The sequence below is a fragment of the Carlito syrichta genome, unplaced genomic scaffold, assembly GCF_000164805.1.
Source record: "Carlito syrichta isolate Samal-C Ts95f unplaced genomic scaffold, Tarsius_syrichta-2.0.1 Scaffold315374, whole genome shotgun sequence".
Taxonomy (NCBI): Eukaryota; Metazoa; Chordata; class Mammalia; order Primates; family Tarsiidae; genus Carlito; species Carlito syrichta.
This window is the reverse complement of record NW_007259470.1, coordinates 216,820-230,687: the sequence shown is the minus strand read 5'-3', so window position 1 is coordinate 230,687 and position 13,868 is coordinate 216,820. Positions and strand designations below refer to the sequence as shown.

General features: G+C 35.5%; 1 protein-coding gene across 1 annotated transcript in view; it reads left to right on the top strand.

Annotated features, from left to right (window-relative positions):
• Nucleotides 1-13,868, top strand: part of PIK3C2G (phosphatidylinositol-4-phosphate 3-kinase catalytic subunit type 2 gamma) — a gene marked incomplete at its 3' end in the record, with an annotated part of 314,051 nt that overhangs the window by 89,408 nt on the left and 210,775 nt on the right. The window contains 2 exon segments of the mRNA XM_008072653.1: nucleotides 1,862-1,984; nucleotides 9,140-9,271. Coding sequence (XP_008070844.1) covers nucleotides 1,862-1,984; nucleotides 9,140-9,271 — 255 coding nt within the window.

Here is a 13,868-nt window from a genome sequence, read left to right as displayed (position 1 = left end):
GTCTCTGTGGGATCTTCTTTGGGTTCATCATAGTTGGTATCTATTGGACTTCCTGAATCTGGATGTCCATTTCCTTTCCAAGATTTGGGAAGTTTGCAGTCATTATTCCTTCAAATAAACTTTCTGGCCCTCTGCCCTTTGTTCTTTTTCTTCTTCTTCTGAAAATTCCATTAGATAGATAGATGATAGATCAATCGATAGATAGATATATCTGCTTGATGGTTCCCATAAGCCACTTAGGCTTTCTTTACTTCATTTTTTTTTTTTCTCTGACTGGATAATTTCAAATAACCTGTCTTCAAGTTTGCTGATTATTTTTCTGTTTGGTCAATTCTACTTTTGAATCCCTGTAGTACATTTTTCAACTCAGTTATTGTATTCTTTAGCTCCAAAATTTCTGTTTGGTAATTTTTGATATTTGTCTCATTTGTTATTCTCCTTTTGTTCATGCATCATTTTCCTGAGCATATTGAGTGTCTTTTTGATGGTTATTTTAATTTTTAAAAAATGTAATTTATATACCTTAATTTCTTGGAAATGGATTTGATTTGTTCCTTTAGTTTGCTCTCTTGGTTGGACTATGATTCTCTCATTCTTAATGTGCCTTATTACTTTGTTTTTGGAGCTGTGTACTTGATGAAGCAGCCAACTCTTCCTGCTTTTAGGAACTGGCTTTTTACAGAGAAATAACACAATTAGCCTGGCTTGAAATTCTAGGGGCTTCTCAAACATTTTATCTGGGAGCATTTTCTCTGAACTTGTAAATTCCTATTAGAAAGGTTTTGCTGAATTCTTTCTTTGATACTCATATTCTCTTCTTCCCTCTGGTGTCTATGTGTGGTACTAGGTTCTCTAGAACTTCTGTAAGTTGCCTAGCTTTTTTTTACTTTCAGTGGTGCCCATATTATCTGGAGTATGCTGGATCCCATCCATGCCTCTAGTCAGGTGAGATAGAAAGCATTCTCTCAAGCAATCCTCCCAAAAGCTAAAATGTTGGGCATGTTCTTCACTCTTTCCCTTTCCTTGCCAAGGTGAAGTTACAAACTGTATAGGAGCAACAAGCCAACCAGCTCTTTTTTCTTCTCAGTAGTCTCCATGCATCTAAAGTATTTCAGGTTCTGTCAGTGCTACAGGACAGACAAAACAGAAACCATTTCTTCGGAAAGCACCCCACAGAGCTAAAATGTTGGACCACATAATCCAACCATTTTTCTTCCCAAGGTTAAAGCTGGAGGTTGGAAAATTTTCCCACCTATTTTATGTTGCATTGCAGGCAGAGGCAATGGCAAGTGAGTACATGCTAATTTGTGTCATCATCTTTGTTTTCAGTGGCCCCCAACCTAATGCCATTTCCTGTCAGCGTTTAGATCCAAAAAAGGCAGAATTGAGTTCTCAGAGTAGCCTTTCCAGAATCTGAATGTTAGATATTTGTTCCAGTCTTCTCTTTTCCTTCTTGAGGTGAAGCCAGGAATTAGAAGATTTCTCCTAATCATGCCACCCTATGCTGGGGAGAGACTGAAAAGAGAGAGCCACAGATTCCTAGGAGTTTTGATGTGGCTGGTTTTGAATTCACCTAGAGTACAGAAGACTTTTGGCTGGTTTTTGGATTTCTCACATAGAAAATTGGTCAGTGTATTGTTGAATGTGTGTCTCCATGGAAAGAGGAAGGTCTTGGGGCTTCCTGTTTCACTATCATGTTGATATACCCAACATAAATTCTTAAAGCAAATTTTAAAGCATGCTTTATACAAGCAAATATCACTTTATTATTTGACTTTTGACTATAAAAATGATTGATCCATATAAAAAGTTGGTTTATTTCAAGTGCTAAGCATATTGAATCTATGTTGTTTCTTTCTAGTTACAAAGCATTTTCTTTTTCCTGTTGGCTTACATATGCTGGAAAAAAGCTGTGCCAAGTGAGAAATTACAGAAATATTCCAGTCAAAAAATTATTTTTTTTCTTGGTCAACTGGAATGAAACGTAAGTTTAATCTTTATTCTGTATGGATCATTTATCTAATAAAGGTCGGCTTTATTTCTTTCTTTCTTTAAAGCAAAGGATGTAATTTTTTTAATGCTGCCAGCTGATTTGATTCAGTGGTGTGATAAATATGCTAGGTCTAACGGATAACTGACTTCAACGAATAACTGAATTGAATTCAACAGACTAAAAGTCCATTTAAATAACCTAGACAACTGTCCAATCCACATTATTGAACTGAGAAAAAGGGGAAATTGAAAAAAGGAGATTTATTAATCATTCACAACCTGTAGATATTAGGAATTTGCTCTGCTTGAGGCAGGACTGGGGGAGACCAGATATAACAAAGATAAAAATCACTAAATAATATGTGTAATCTCTATTTTCTCAATTTTCTCACACAAGCCAGTTATAATTTGTTTAAGCAATCAAGCTTTTAAAAAAATAAATATCTATGTATTGTGTATGCTGAAACTTAATTTGGAGTGACTGGCTCCTACTTCCTCCTTTTATAAAGATTTGTTAGATGGAGACATTACTTTGCCTTCCTAACACTAGCCCTTCTTTCCTCATCTTTCCAACCTTCCCCCACTTCAAACTCTCTCTTTACTCAGAACCTCTGTGGCCTTATGGGCTTCATTCTTGGCTTTTTCTTGGTTATTGCTGTGTTTTTTCACTGCTCCTATGACGCTTCCCCACTGGCTTGTTCTCCATTTTTTCTCTGGAGTCTCTACTGCTTCACTGAGATTGATATTCTTTCCACCTAAAGTAGAAGAAAATTCCCTAGGCCACTTTCCTTCATCCCTTTTAGATTTGGGGTTTTTTAGAATGTAATTTGACTCCCAGTATTATGCTTTCCCACTGAGAAATATATGTTGGAATCTGTAGGTGGCAGAGAACTCCTGTTAGATAGCACCATTTATCCTTCTCTTAGTGTTACCACAAAGTGGATACAGTTTATGAGACATGGCATGTGGCCTTAAATTCTCACATATTCATGGTCCTCCCATCGCAGGACTTCTCCTAGGATTGTGACAATCACTAGCTCCTCTTCTTTGAGTAAGGTTCTTAATTTCTTGGACCAGAGACCTGACGTTAGATTACAATATCCCCTTCTCTTGCACGGAATCAGTTCTGCTTGTAAAATTCTTCATTGGCTATCCAGTTCTCAAAAGGTATATTACAAATCATTTAGCATAGCACATAGGGTCTTTTGTGACTTGGTCCCTGCTGTCTCTGTTCCTTTATCTCTAGAGTTAGCCCCACTCCCCGACTCTGCACCTAGCCACTCTTTGCATCTGTTCTATCTACCTAACTATGTACTATCTTTCCTAACTGTGAACGGAGAAACCATGCCTCTCCTAGGGTCGTCTATGTGTCAGGAACACAGTGTTTTCACTTGCTCACCTGGGGAACACTTAATTGTCTTTCAGGACACCTGTTCAACCTCCTCTAAAACCCTTACTGTATCATTAGGCTAAATTGGCCACCTTTTCCTTTATTGCATTGTCTGAACTCCAGACTTTGCTCTTAGGGTAGCTTAGTAAATATGATCATTTATATTACTGCCTGCTCCTATCAAATGATGCGAAGATTATTTTTAAAATATTTGTGTTCAGTCCCAGCAGCTAAAGCAGCAACAGACAAAGTAAGAGTTCAGTAATTGTTACTGGGCAAATTAATAATTGTGTAACAAGTGACTTTAAAAAGATTATTGGCTCAGCCCGTAATCCCGCGCTTTGGGAGGCCGAGGTGAATGAATTGCCTGAACCCCGCGGGCCCGAGACCTGCCTGGGCAACTTGGCAAGACCTCATCTCTACAATAAATCCAAAAAAAAAAAAAATTAGCCGGGTGTGGTAGCGCGCCTGTAGTTCCAACTACTTAGAAGGCTGAGGCAGAAGGATCGCCAGAGCCCAGCAGGTCGAGGCTGTGGTGGCCAAGAGCGACCACTGCACTCCAGTCTGGGCAACTGAGTGAGACTCCAACTCAAAAAAAAAAAAGAAAAGAAAAGAAAAAAGATTATTAACCAGCTCAATCACTAAAGTTATTCTTCTGACCTAATTAAAGGGTCTTCCTGATTTTTTTTTAATTTAGATATATTTTCCACTCACAGATTTAATGTAGATAACTCAAGAGAAAAATCTCACTCTAAAGTCAATTTCAATGAAAAAAATCTAAATGCTAGTTCTGACACTTACTAGCATTTAGATTAATTTGGCCCAGTTTTTACAACAAGTTAAGTGTCAGGACTAGCATTGAGACTCACGGTGACTCTTAAGCTGATGTTTTTACTGTGACTTACATACTGCTTCTTACAACATACAAAATCTTGGGAAGAGTATTTAAATCTCATGAATAGTGCTCATATTTTAAGTTTAAAAAAAATAAAAACTAGCCAGGCTCAATGGCTCAGCCTGTAATCCTGCGCTTTTGGGAGGCTGAGGTGAGTGGATTGCCTGAGCCCGCGGGTTTGAGACTCAGCTGGGCAACTTGGCGAGACCTCATCTCTACAATAAATAAAAAAAAAAAAAATTAGCCAGGTGTGGTAGCGCATGCCTGTAGTTCCAGTTACTTGAAGGTTGAGGCAGAAGGATCACTGGAACCCAGCAGGTCAAGGCTGCAGTACCCGGGAGCGTGCCACTGCCTTCCAGTCTGGACGACAGAGTGAGACTCCAACTCAAAAAATAAAAATAAAAATAAAAATAAAAACTTCTGCTTCACTCCATTCTCCAGCCAACAGCCATCCCTTTCCTTTTCTCTGCTTTGTAACAAAACATTCCAAATAACCATCTATATTCACTTCAATTTTTTTCTTTGCTCTATATCATGGTCCAAAAAGGCTTTCATCACCTCTGCTCCACTAAGAATGTTTGTTTCTCAATTCTCATCTGACATGACCTATCAGAAGCATTTAACACTGTAGATCTCATCCTCCATCTTGAAATTTACTTTTCACACAGCTCACTTCTACTTCGACTGACCATTCTTTCCCCCATGTTTTTTTATTTTCTCAGACTGATTTTTCTCTTAGTCTTAACCCTTTTCTCTGTTGTATAGTCCTTATTCCCTTAGTTTTATCTTGCAGTCGCTTACTTTTTAGTACCATTTATATGCCAAACTTCCAAATATATATTGCCAATCCAGATATCAATCACAAACTCCACATTTGTGCATTCAATATGTCTAAAACTTAATTCCTGATTTACATCCCAAACCAATTCACCCATGGATGACCACTCTAGATAATCAGTTCTAGTTCTAGTTGTAAAAATCCTTAGCCCGAATCTCTTTCTGTGAGATACTATGTCCAGGAACTCCTACTGACTCTGTCCTCAAAACATATCTAGAGTATGACCTCTCATCGCCTCCACTGGTCTAAGCAACCATCCTCTCTCCCCTATAGTACTACAATAGCTTTATAATGGTCTCCCTACTTATCTTACACCTCCATAGTCCTTCTTGCAAGATGGCTGAAGTTACCTCTTTTAAGTGTAAGTCAAGGTATGTCATTCTTTTGTTTAAAAATCCTAAAATGACTACCTCTTTCACTCATACAAAAGTCAAAGTCCTTGCAATGGTCTAGAATTTAATCCAGAGTTTTAATTTTGTATCAGTATTAATAGAAAAATTTGAAACAATGTAGTTTTCAAGATCATTTTCACTCTCAAAAACTTACTCTGGTTTTAGGAGAACTATATTATACAGAAGAAAAACGAACTTTAAGAAAAATTTTAGTGATTATTCATTTTTAATTGGTATAGTAAGGCAATTATATGGTTAAAACAAAGTCTGTGCCTGTCTCATGAATGAGAGGAAGCAACTGAATTCACTTACTGAATAGTCTCTTATTTTTCTTACTATTTTTTGTCTGCAAGTTCTTTATTTTGGTTTTTAAATAGCCATGCAAAAGTTTAAAAATAAAAGAATTTGGTGAATGTGAGATTATTCTAGCTTTAAAAACTCATATATATTAAAATGAACAAATAACTACTTAGAAAGCACTAATTCTTACCCTAGAAGAATTTGTTTTTATTAATAAAATTGACAAAACAGAGATTGCAGTAACTATCCACTGTAACTTATCTAATTTTTATCATTCTTGATATGAAAAGCTCACTAATAAATGAAGTTATACATAAAGAAACAAGACATAATAGGAAAAAAGAACATTCTGGGTCATCTGAAAAATAAAGTGAAACTGCAGTTTCTATTCTAGCACAGAAATATAAAAATTAAATACATAGTCAATTATAGGTAAAAGAAAGAACATTAAAGAAATTATTGTGCATTCCATAGGATCATCAGCATTTTATGTCGAATTTCAGAGCTTCTATTAAACTGAGGAATATATCCACATTAATTTGAATGAATATTACAAGTATGAAAGAATATGAAAAAAATTAAACTAACATTTAGTTTTTGATATCTAAACATGTAATGATTTAATATTTTAATAACCCAAAATTTGCCAATCTTTAAAGATAGAAGATTTTTCTCATAGTCTTTTCTTTATTTCCTTCCCTTATTTCTAGGTAGAATTGCATTTCATTTGTCTACAAAGAATGTGTTTCTTATAAATCTGATTGTTACATGCACAATGGCTGATATAAAGTATTACATTACTAATTGAACAAATGGATATAATGCTGATATACAGTCTGCCATTTGCTATATATTGTGTTTTGTTCCATTTTATGAAGAAGGTAAAATAAGGCTGAGAAAGGTTAAACGCATTACTCAAGGGAAACATATTAATCAGTAGGGCCAATGTTTTTTAACATAACTGTCCAAATTCAAAACTCTGACTCATCCTATCCAGACACAGCTTATATATTGGCATCTCACAATTGCCATTAACTTAATAACATTATATCCTAAATAATACTAATTATTCCCACCCCAACTTTACTTTCTTCTATGCTCCTATCAGTTAAAGGAACATGTTATATCATAATCTAAAAACCAGAATTTATCTTTTATTCTTTGTTGTCCTATTCCATTTCTTTTTCTTTCTTTTTTTTTTGAGTTGAAGTCTCACTCTGTAGCCCAGACTCGAGTGCAGTGGTTGCTCTCGGCCACCGCAGCCTCGACCTGCTGGGCTCTGGCGATCCTTCCGCCTCAACCTTCCAAGTAGCTGGAACTACAGGCACACGCTACCACGCCCAGCTAATTTTTGATTTGTTGTAGAGATGAGGGCTCGCCAAGTTGCCCAGGCGGGTCTCGAACCCGTGGGCTCAGGCAATCCACTCACCTCAGCCTCTCAAAGGCATGGGATTACAGGCTGAGCCACTGAGCCCGGCTGCTATTCCATTTCTATACTGTTAATCAAGTATCAGTTATTCATTTTGCCTCTAAAATAGCTCTCCTATAGTTCATCATGTTAGCTGCTCTATGACCACCCTGGATCTGGAACTGATTATCTCAGGGAACACCATGTTGACTTCATCAATCTCAGTTATGGTCACTGGGCCAAATTAGCTTCTCTTTATCTCTGAGGCTGAATGACATACAGGTACTGAAGAAAAGGAATTGCTAATATGTGATTTGAAACCCTGAGTGAAAACTGCTCCCTAGTCTACAGTTTAGAAAGTCAACTCCTAGTGTGAGAAGATACTCCATATTACCTGAGGCATCAGCTGGCACTCAGCACCTTCCATTTGGATATCAGGCTTTGGTCATCATCAGTCTGATAATCACCTGCTGCTTAAATAATTTGGCATCAAAATCCAACTGGGGATCACAAGGCCAGTGGATTTTGCTTAGACTTCTCACACCTTATAACTTCAGGTATCATCCTATACATGCTACACTGTCACTCTTCTAGTATCGCTCTTCTTTCAGATTCCCATTCATTGATAATTCAGTTTCTATAACTCTTTCCCTGACTGCCAAACTTTGTTTCAATTTTCTCATTTGTCTCTAGTGCTCTCAACTACTAATAAACATATTCTCCTATCTCAAAACCTTGAAAAATTTATTCTATCTCCTCATTTCATAATTAGTGCTTTCCTAAAAACCATGCTTCTTGAGGCTCTTGTAATAGAACCTGATAATTTCTATATAGCCAAGATGACTCTAGAAACAAAAAAAGAAAGATACCTGTATCCTGCCAACTATTAACTTTCAACATGCCAACATCAGATTACAATCTCAACTTTCTGTCAATAGCCTCTTATTCTTAGACAATCATGGCATTCATGTATACTCATCCCAGTCTTATAGTACCATTTATAACCTCCTAGACATTTCTTTACATATATTGATGGCTTTACCACTCAAATTCAAGATTTTCTCATGATTAGAAATTCCATGTTTATCCTTAAGCACTTTGTGTGTGCCAGTCTCTACAATTCATTTAAGATCTGAGCTTAGATCATCTTGACCTTAATATATCTTGACCTTAATATATCTTGAAATTATATATGCATTACGTTTCAATGTTTATTCCCCAAATTCCTGGGACCTCATCAATACTCAGAACAGTTCAAATTTAAAGTTATAAATAACTCTCTAAACTTTTGGTTCTGTCTTTTATATATTTCCTTTTGACTTAAGAAGAAAGTTCACATTTCTTTGCCTGACGTGCACAGTTCTTAAGCATTTTGGCAACGACCTTTCCTTCTAATTGCATTCTCCACAACTTTTTCTATCAGCTTGACCTCATTTTTTATTTTAACCACAATGACCCATTCACCATTCCTTAGACACACCTAATCTCTTCATGCATATGTGCACTTTTCTCTTTCTGGAATTTTTTTTTTTTTTTTCAGAATCTTCATCTCATTATAGCTACTTAATCTTTAAGATCCATTCTTAGTTATCTTCTGCCTTCTCCAACTCCTTAAAACAATTATTTCTTAAGTTATTATTTTACCTGCACTTGCAATGCAAGAATAAATGCTCAAGTTATTGTAATTTTTAAAAATAAACTATGTGTCAAAATTATAAGGAGTAATTTTCACTGAGCAACAAATCTCCATACTCTATGTACTTCTGTTATATTTTCATCTTTATAAGATTAAGCATAAAATTTAAACAGATATCTCAATTCAAACAGTTAAATAATATTGTTTCATTCCATTACATTAAAAGAACTTTTTCATAAAAATATTATAATTGTGGAAACAATACTATTTCTTTCTTTTATTTTGTAGGATAAATTTTCCTCTTGAAATAAAGTCACTTCCAAGGGAATCCATGCTCACTATAAAACTGTTTGGGATTGTCAGTGCAACCAACACTGCAAATTTACTGGCCTGGACTTGTTCTCCATTATTTCCAAAAGAGTAAGTATATCATTTGTGATTAATAAAAGCTTCAATTTCAATAAAACAACCTTGGAACTAAATATTTTGCAGCACATGGCATAATGAGAAAATCAGGAAGACGTTTTCTTCTAAAATTGAGGTGACTCACTATAAATCATGACTTGGAAGCAGAACTGAGAAGTAAAAATACAGAAATGGCTTTAGAAACAGATCTCATGCCCAACTTGTCAGCTGGGTCATTTATAATGAAAAGGTATTGGCATGACCAATCTCAATTACTTTTCCTTCTATGATCAGTAGATTTCTCTGGAATTAGTAATTCAAAATGATTTGGATTAATACTGTCATTTAGAAAGAATGTAAGTCATGGAATTCTGGCAAAAGTAAAACTATACAGTGTTGCTGATTTACTGACCTTTTATTGTCCCGAAAAAAAAATTTGGTAACTATAAGGTGATATTTTTCAGAAAAGAAAGCCTACTATGAGTTTAGGTAGTCTCTCAGGGCTAATGGCCATTATAAAATTAACTGTTGATTTAACTATATGACCTTGGGAATTCCTAATACTTAGAATATTTGGTAAAGTCAATTGTATGATTTTCTATGCTATTGAAAAAATATTTTTTAATAATCAATTTAGTCATTTTTCACATGGTAAGACTTGTTTTAGATTCAAATAATAAAATTCAGCACCTTAAAAAATTAGAAACTATATTGTGATGCTAATATTTTTATAAGTATATTTTTGCTTCTACTGTTTTAGAAAAATTTGATAATATAAAAATCTTTAAAAAATTTTTTTGATCATATTTTAGTTCCCACATCTAATCAATCTAAATAAATTATCATTAGTAACCATGATAGATATTTAAAATCTTGTTGTGTGTGTGTGTGTGTGTGTGATGCTCCATTAATTGTTTTTAGGCTTTAGCCAATTTTCATATGTGTGTTCCTTAAGGACAGGGAATAGATATATCTTTGTAATATCTATCATCTATGTTAGTGCTTCATATAAATAGACAATCTAGGTTTTTTTTTTACTAAATTGAGTTGGGGGAAAAATCAATCCCTGTAGAGGAGATAGAGAATGAAATAAGATTTTAAAAATCTACAATAAATAGCTTATCCCTGAAAGGAATACCTACTGCTGTTAGCAGACATTTTAAAAATATGATTTGTCTGCTAAGAATTTTCATTTCTTTCCCACTAGTAACAACCCTACAAGTATCCTTCTTTTTCATGAATGAATCTCCTTTAAAGTTTCAACTGCAGTATATGTAAGATCTAGCATTTTTGTAGAATTGTTTCTAGCTGTTCACTGAAAAAAAGATCATTTTATTGTCCCCCATGGTACAATATACTACTTTCCACATAACAACAAATAAACACTAAATATATACAAAGTTTTCAATATGTTTGTCTTTTAAACTAATCTTCAAGGTTTTTTTCCTAGATAGTGATAATAATAAAAGTACTGTCTTTATGTTGTTTTGTCATGTATGTCTTACTATTGGTAAACATTTATTAGGTGAGTGATCAAAGAAGTTAAGGCATCTGTGAGATATGGCATCTAGGACTGATCTTAGGTGGCACTTTTCTAAGGAAAAGTGTAAAAATTGTAGATGGTGAAATGTGAGAAAACACAACTTACTTCCAAGAGTCCTTCAGTAAGCATTTGTAAATATATTTCCAAAAGATTGTTTCTCATGAAAATCAGAAAACTTGCCTCTCTCCTGGGCTGTGTGATTTAAAGAAATACAGATCTTTCAAATGCACCAAAAATTTATCACATGGGGCAGTTGGGGAGAGGCAAAGACTTCCACTTTGCTAATTGATCCAAGTTAAAGAGACCCTAACCCAATTTATTTGACGCAGCTATCTCTAGATCACAGCAAATTTCATTTCCTTCCATAGAGTGACTACTGCCCATAAACATTTGGTATTGAATCTGTCTTTTATTACAGTTTGAATTGCCCATGGCTAGCCATGTGGAGCTGTAATGAGTACTATGTCATTACCTTTTCCAGCACTCATATAAGTTGAACATATGCAGAATTAAAGGCTTCCTATCTCTTTGTGGCTTCCATAAGTGGTTTCAGAAGAACAAATGGTGATTAAGCTCAGATAAATCAGTTAGGATTGCATCAATAAAATCTACAAACAAAAATAAACTTACATTTTCAAGTATACAGACTCACCTTCTAGTCTATTTTAAAAATTCAAGTTCAAAAGTAAAATTGTGCCCACAGAAGTTTTAGAATCCTTTCATTTGCAGACAAGATATCTATGGCATTGGCATGCATTGTGTCTCCACAATGCAGCAACAGTGCTCCACAATGAAGCAAACACAATGCACCTAGACAGTACTCATGAGCTCCATGTCCTATTTAAGTGCAAAATGAATAGTATGACAGTTATTTGGCATTTATTTCTAAATTGTGGTAAGCTACTTTAACATAGAGCTTCTCAACCCTGATTACATAATAAAATTTTCTGTGAAGATTTTAAAGCCAACCCAAAACCCAAGTACCTGCCCCCCATCAAAGATTTTCAAAGCTCTCAAGGTGAATTTAAAGCCTGAAATAATTAAAATATTTTGCAGAATTTCAACAAAGCCTTAAAATGAATATTAATCTCAAAACAATTAGATTCCCTAGACAATTGCCTATGTAACCAACCCTGACTCCACTGTAACTAATGGTTTCAGATGTCTTCAAAATCAAATAATCCAAAAAAAAAACAAAATGTGGGTGAGAATTCCTTGTTGTTCACCTTTTCTGTATAAGAAAGACTCTCATTTAGTCCAAATATCTCATTTACAGATGATGAACTCTATGAAGAAGGAAGGTTAAAAATTTTGCTTTAGGTTATCAGGCTACTCAGAAATAGAAAAAGAACTAGAATGCAGGTCTGGGATTTGCTACCCTAAGCTGACTCTCTTCCTGCTTTTAGGGGCCATGCTCTACTCTTGAACACTCTATAAAAAGCCTACCATCCTACCAGATACTTCTGCCTCATTCTCTCCTGGGCCCCTGTTCTTGGACATGAAACTTATTAGGTCTATTAAAGTCAGCAGTTCAAAGAATTTTGTAGCATCAGATCCTCTGGTCCTACCGACTGTCCAGTTCTGGACCTTTTTATTCTCTGGTTCCAAAATACCAGCAATAGAAGCATAAAATTCCATAGCTAAAATAGGTAATTATTTTATTTAAACGCCGCATGTTACTGCTTGAGAAAACAGGACCTAGAGACAGTAAACCAGCTCATCTGTTTTCCTGGTGCCACAAATTTAGTGTTGTCTTTTCTAGTTAATAAGTGTATAATTTAACAGAAGAGATCTTTTTAATGATATTCCAGAACAAATATTTTGAAATGTTATGTTTAGCAGTGCAGTCCATAAGAATAACATCTTATTTGCCGGGCTCGGTTGCTCAGCCTGTAATCCCGCACTTTGGGAGGCCGAGGTGAGTGGATTGCCTGAGTCCGCGGGTTCGAGACCTGCCTGGGCAACTTGGCGAGCCCTCATCTCTACAATAAATCAAAAAAATTAGCCGGGCATGGTAGCGCACGCCTGTAGTTCCAGCTACTTGGAAGGCTGAGGCGGATGGATCGCTGGAGCCCAGCAGGGCGAGGCTGCGGTGGCCGGGAGCGGCCACTGCACTCCAGTCTGGGCGACAGAGTGAGACTCCAACTCAAAAAAAAAAAGAATAACAACTTATTCAAAATTTGTAAATATAAGTGTTGTGTGGGGAGAATTTAAAGTCCTGTAGTTTAGCCTCATTGGTACCTCCCCATCACCTTTCTGAGGTCTACCCTCAACAACCAGCAGAGACAAAAAACTATATGAAGACTAGAAAATCATAGTTATTTTTTTTCTAGAAGCACAAATACATTAAGCTAATTAAAGCTTGTTAATGAAGATAGGTTCACACAAAGTCTGGTGTTCTTTCCATATGAAACTATATTTTTGTATAACCTGCTATCATGATGTTTTGTTTTTTGCTTAATTTTTACTAACTTTATAAAGCTTTTCATAGTAGTAATAAAAAAAATCTACTGGTGTTAAAATGTCTATTTTCATCCTTTTGTGAGACCACCCACAATCTTAGATGTATCTTTTTACATCTCAATTCTACATCTCAATTTTAACATGTTCCTCATATTTTCTATTTACAGAAGTTTTTGCCAGGCACAGTGGTTCACACCTTTAATTCCAGCATTTTGGGAGGCCAAGATGGAAGGATCACTAAAACCAGGAATTTGAGCCCAGGCCGGGCAACATAGCGAGATCCCCATCTCTACAAAATATTTTAAAAATTGAGCATAGTGGTACATACCTGTAGTCCCAGTTACTTAGGAAGCTAAGGTGGGAGGGTGGCTAGAGCTCAAGAATTTGAGGTTGCAGTGAGCTATTTTTGTACCACTGCATTCCAGCCTGGGCAATAGAACAAGAACTTGTGCCCTCTCTCTCAAAAAAAAAAAAAAAAAAAAAAGTCTTTGGAAATTTAAATTTATTTCCACCATTCCATTATGCGTGCAATATCTAAAAAGATGTACAGGCACAGTCCTTTATCCGAAAGTAAATTAGCTAACATCAAACATGTTGAGGGTCCTC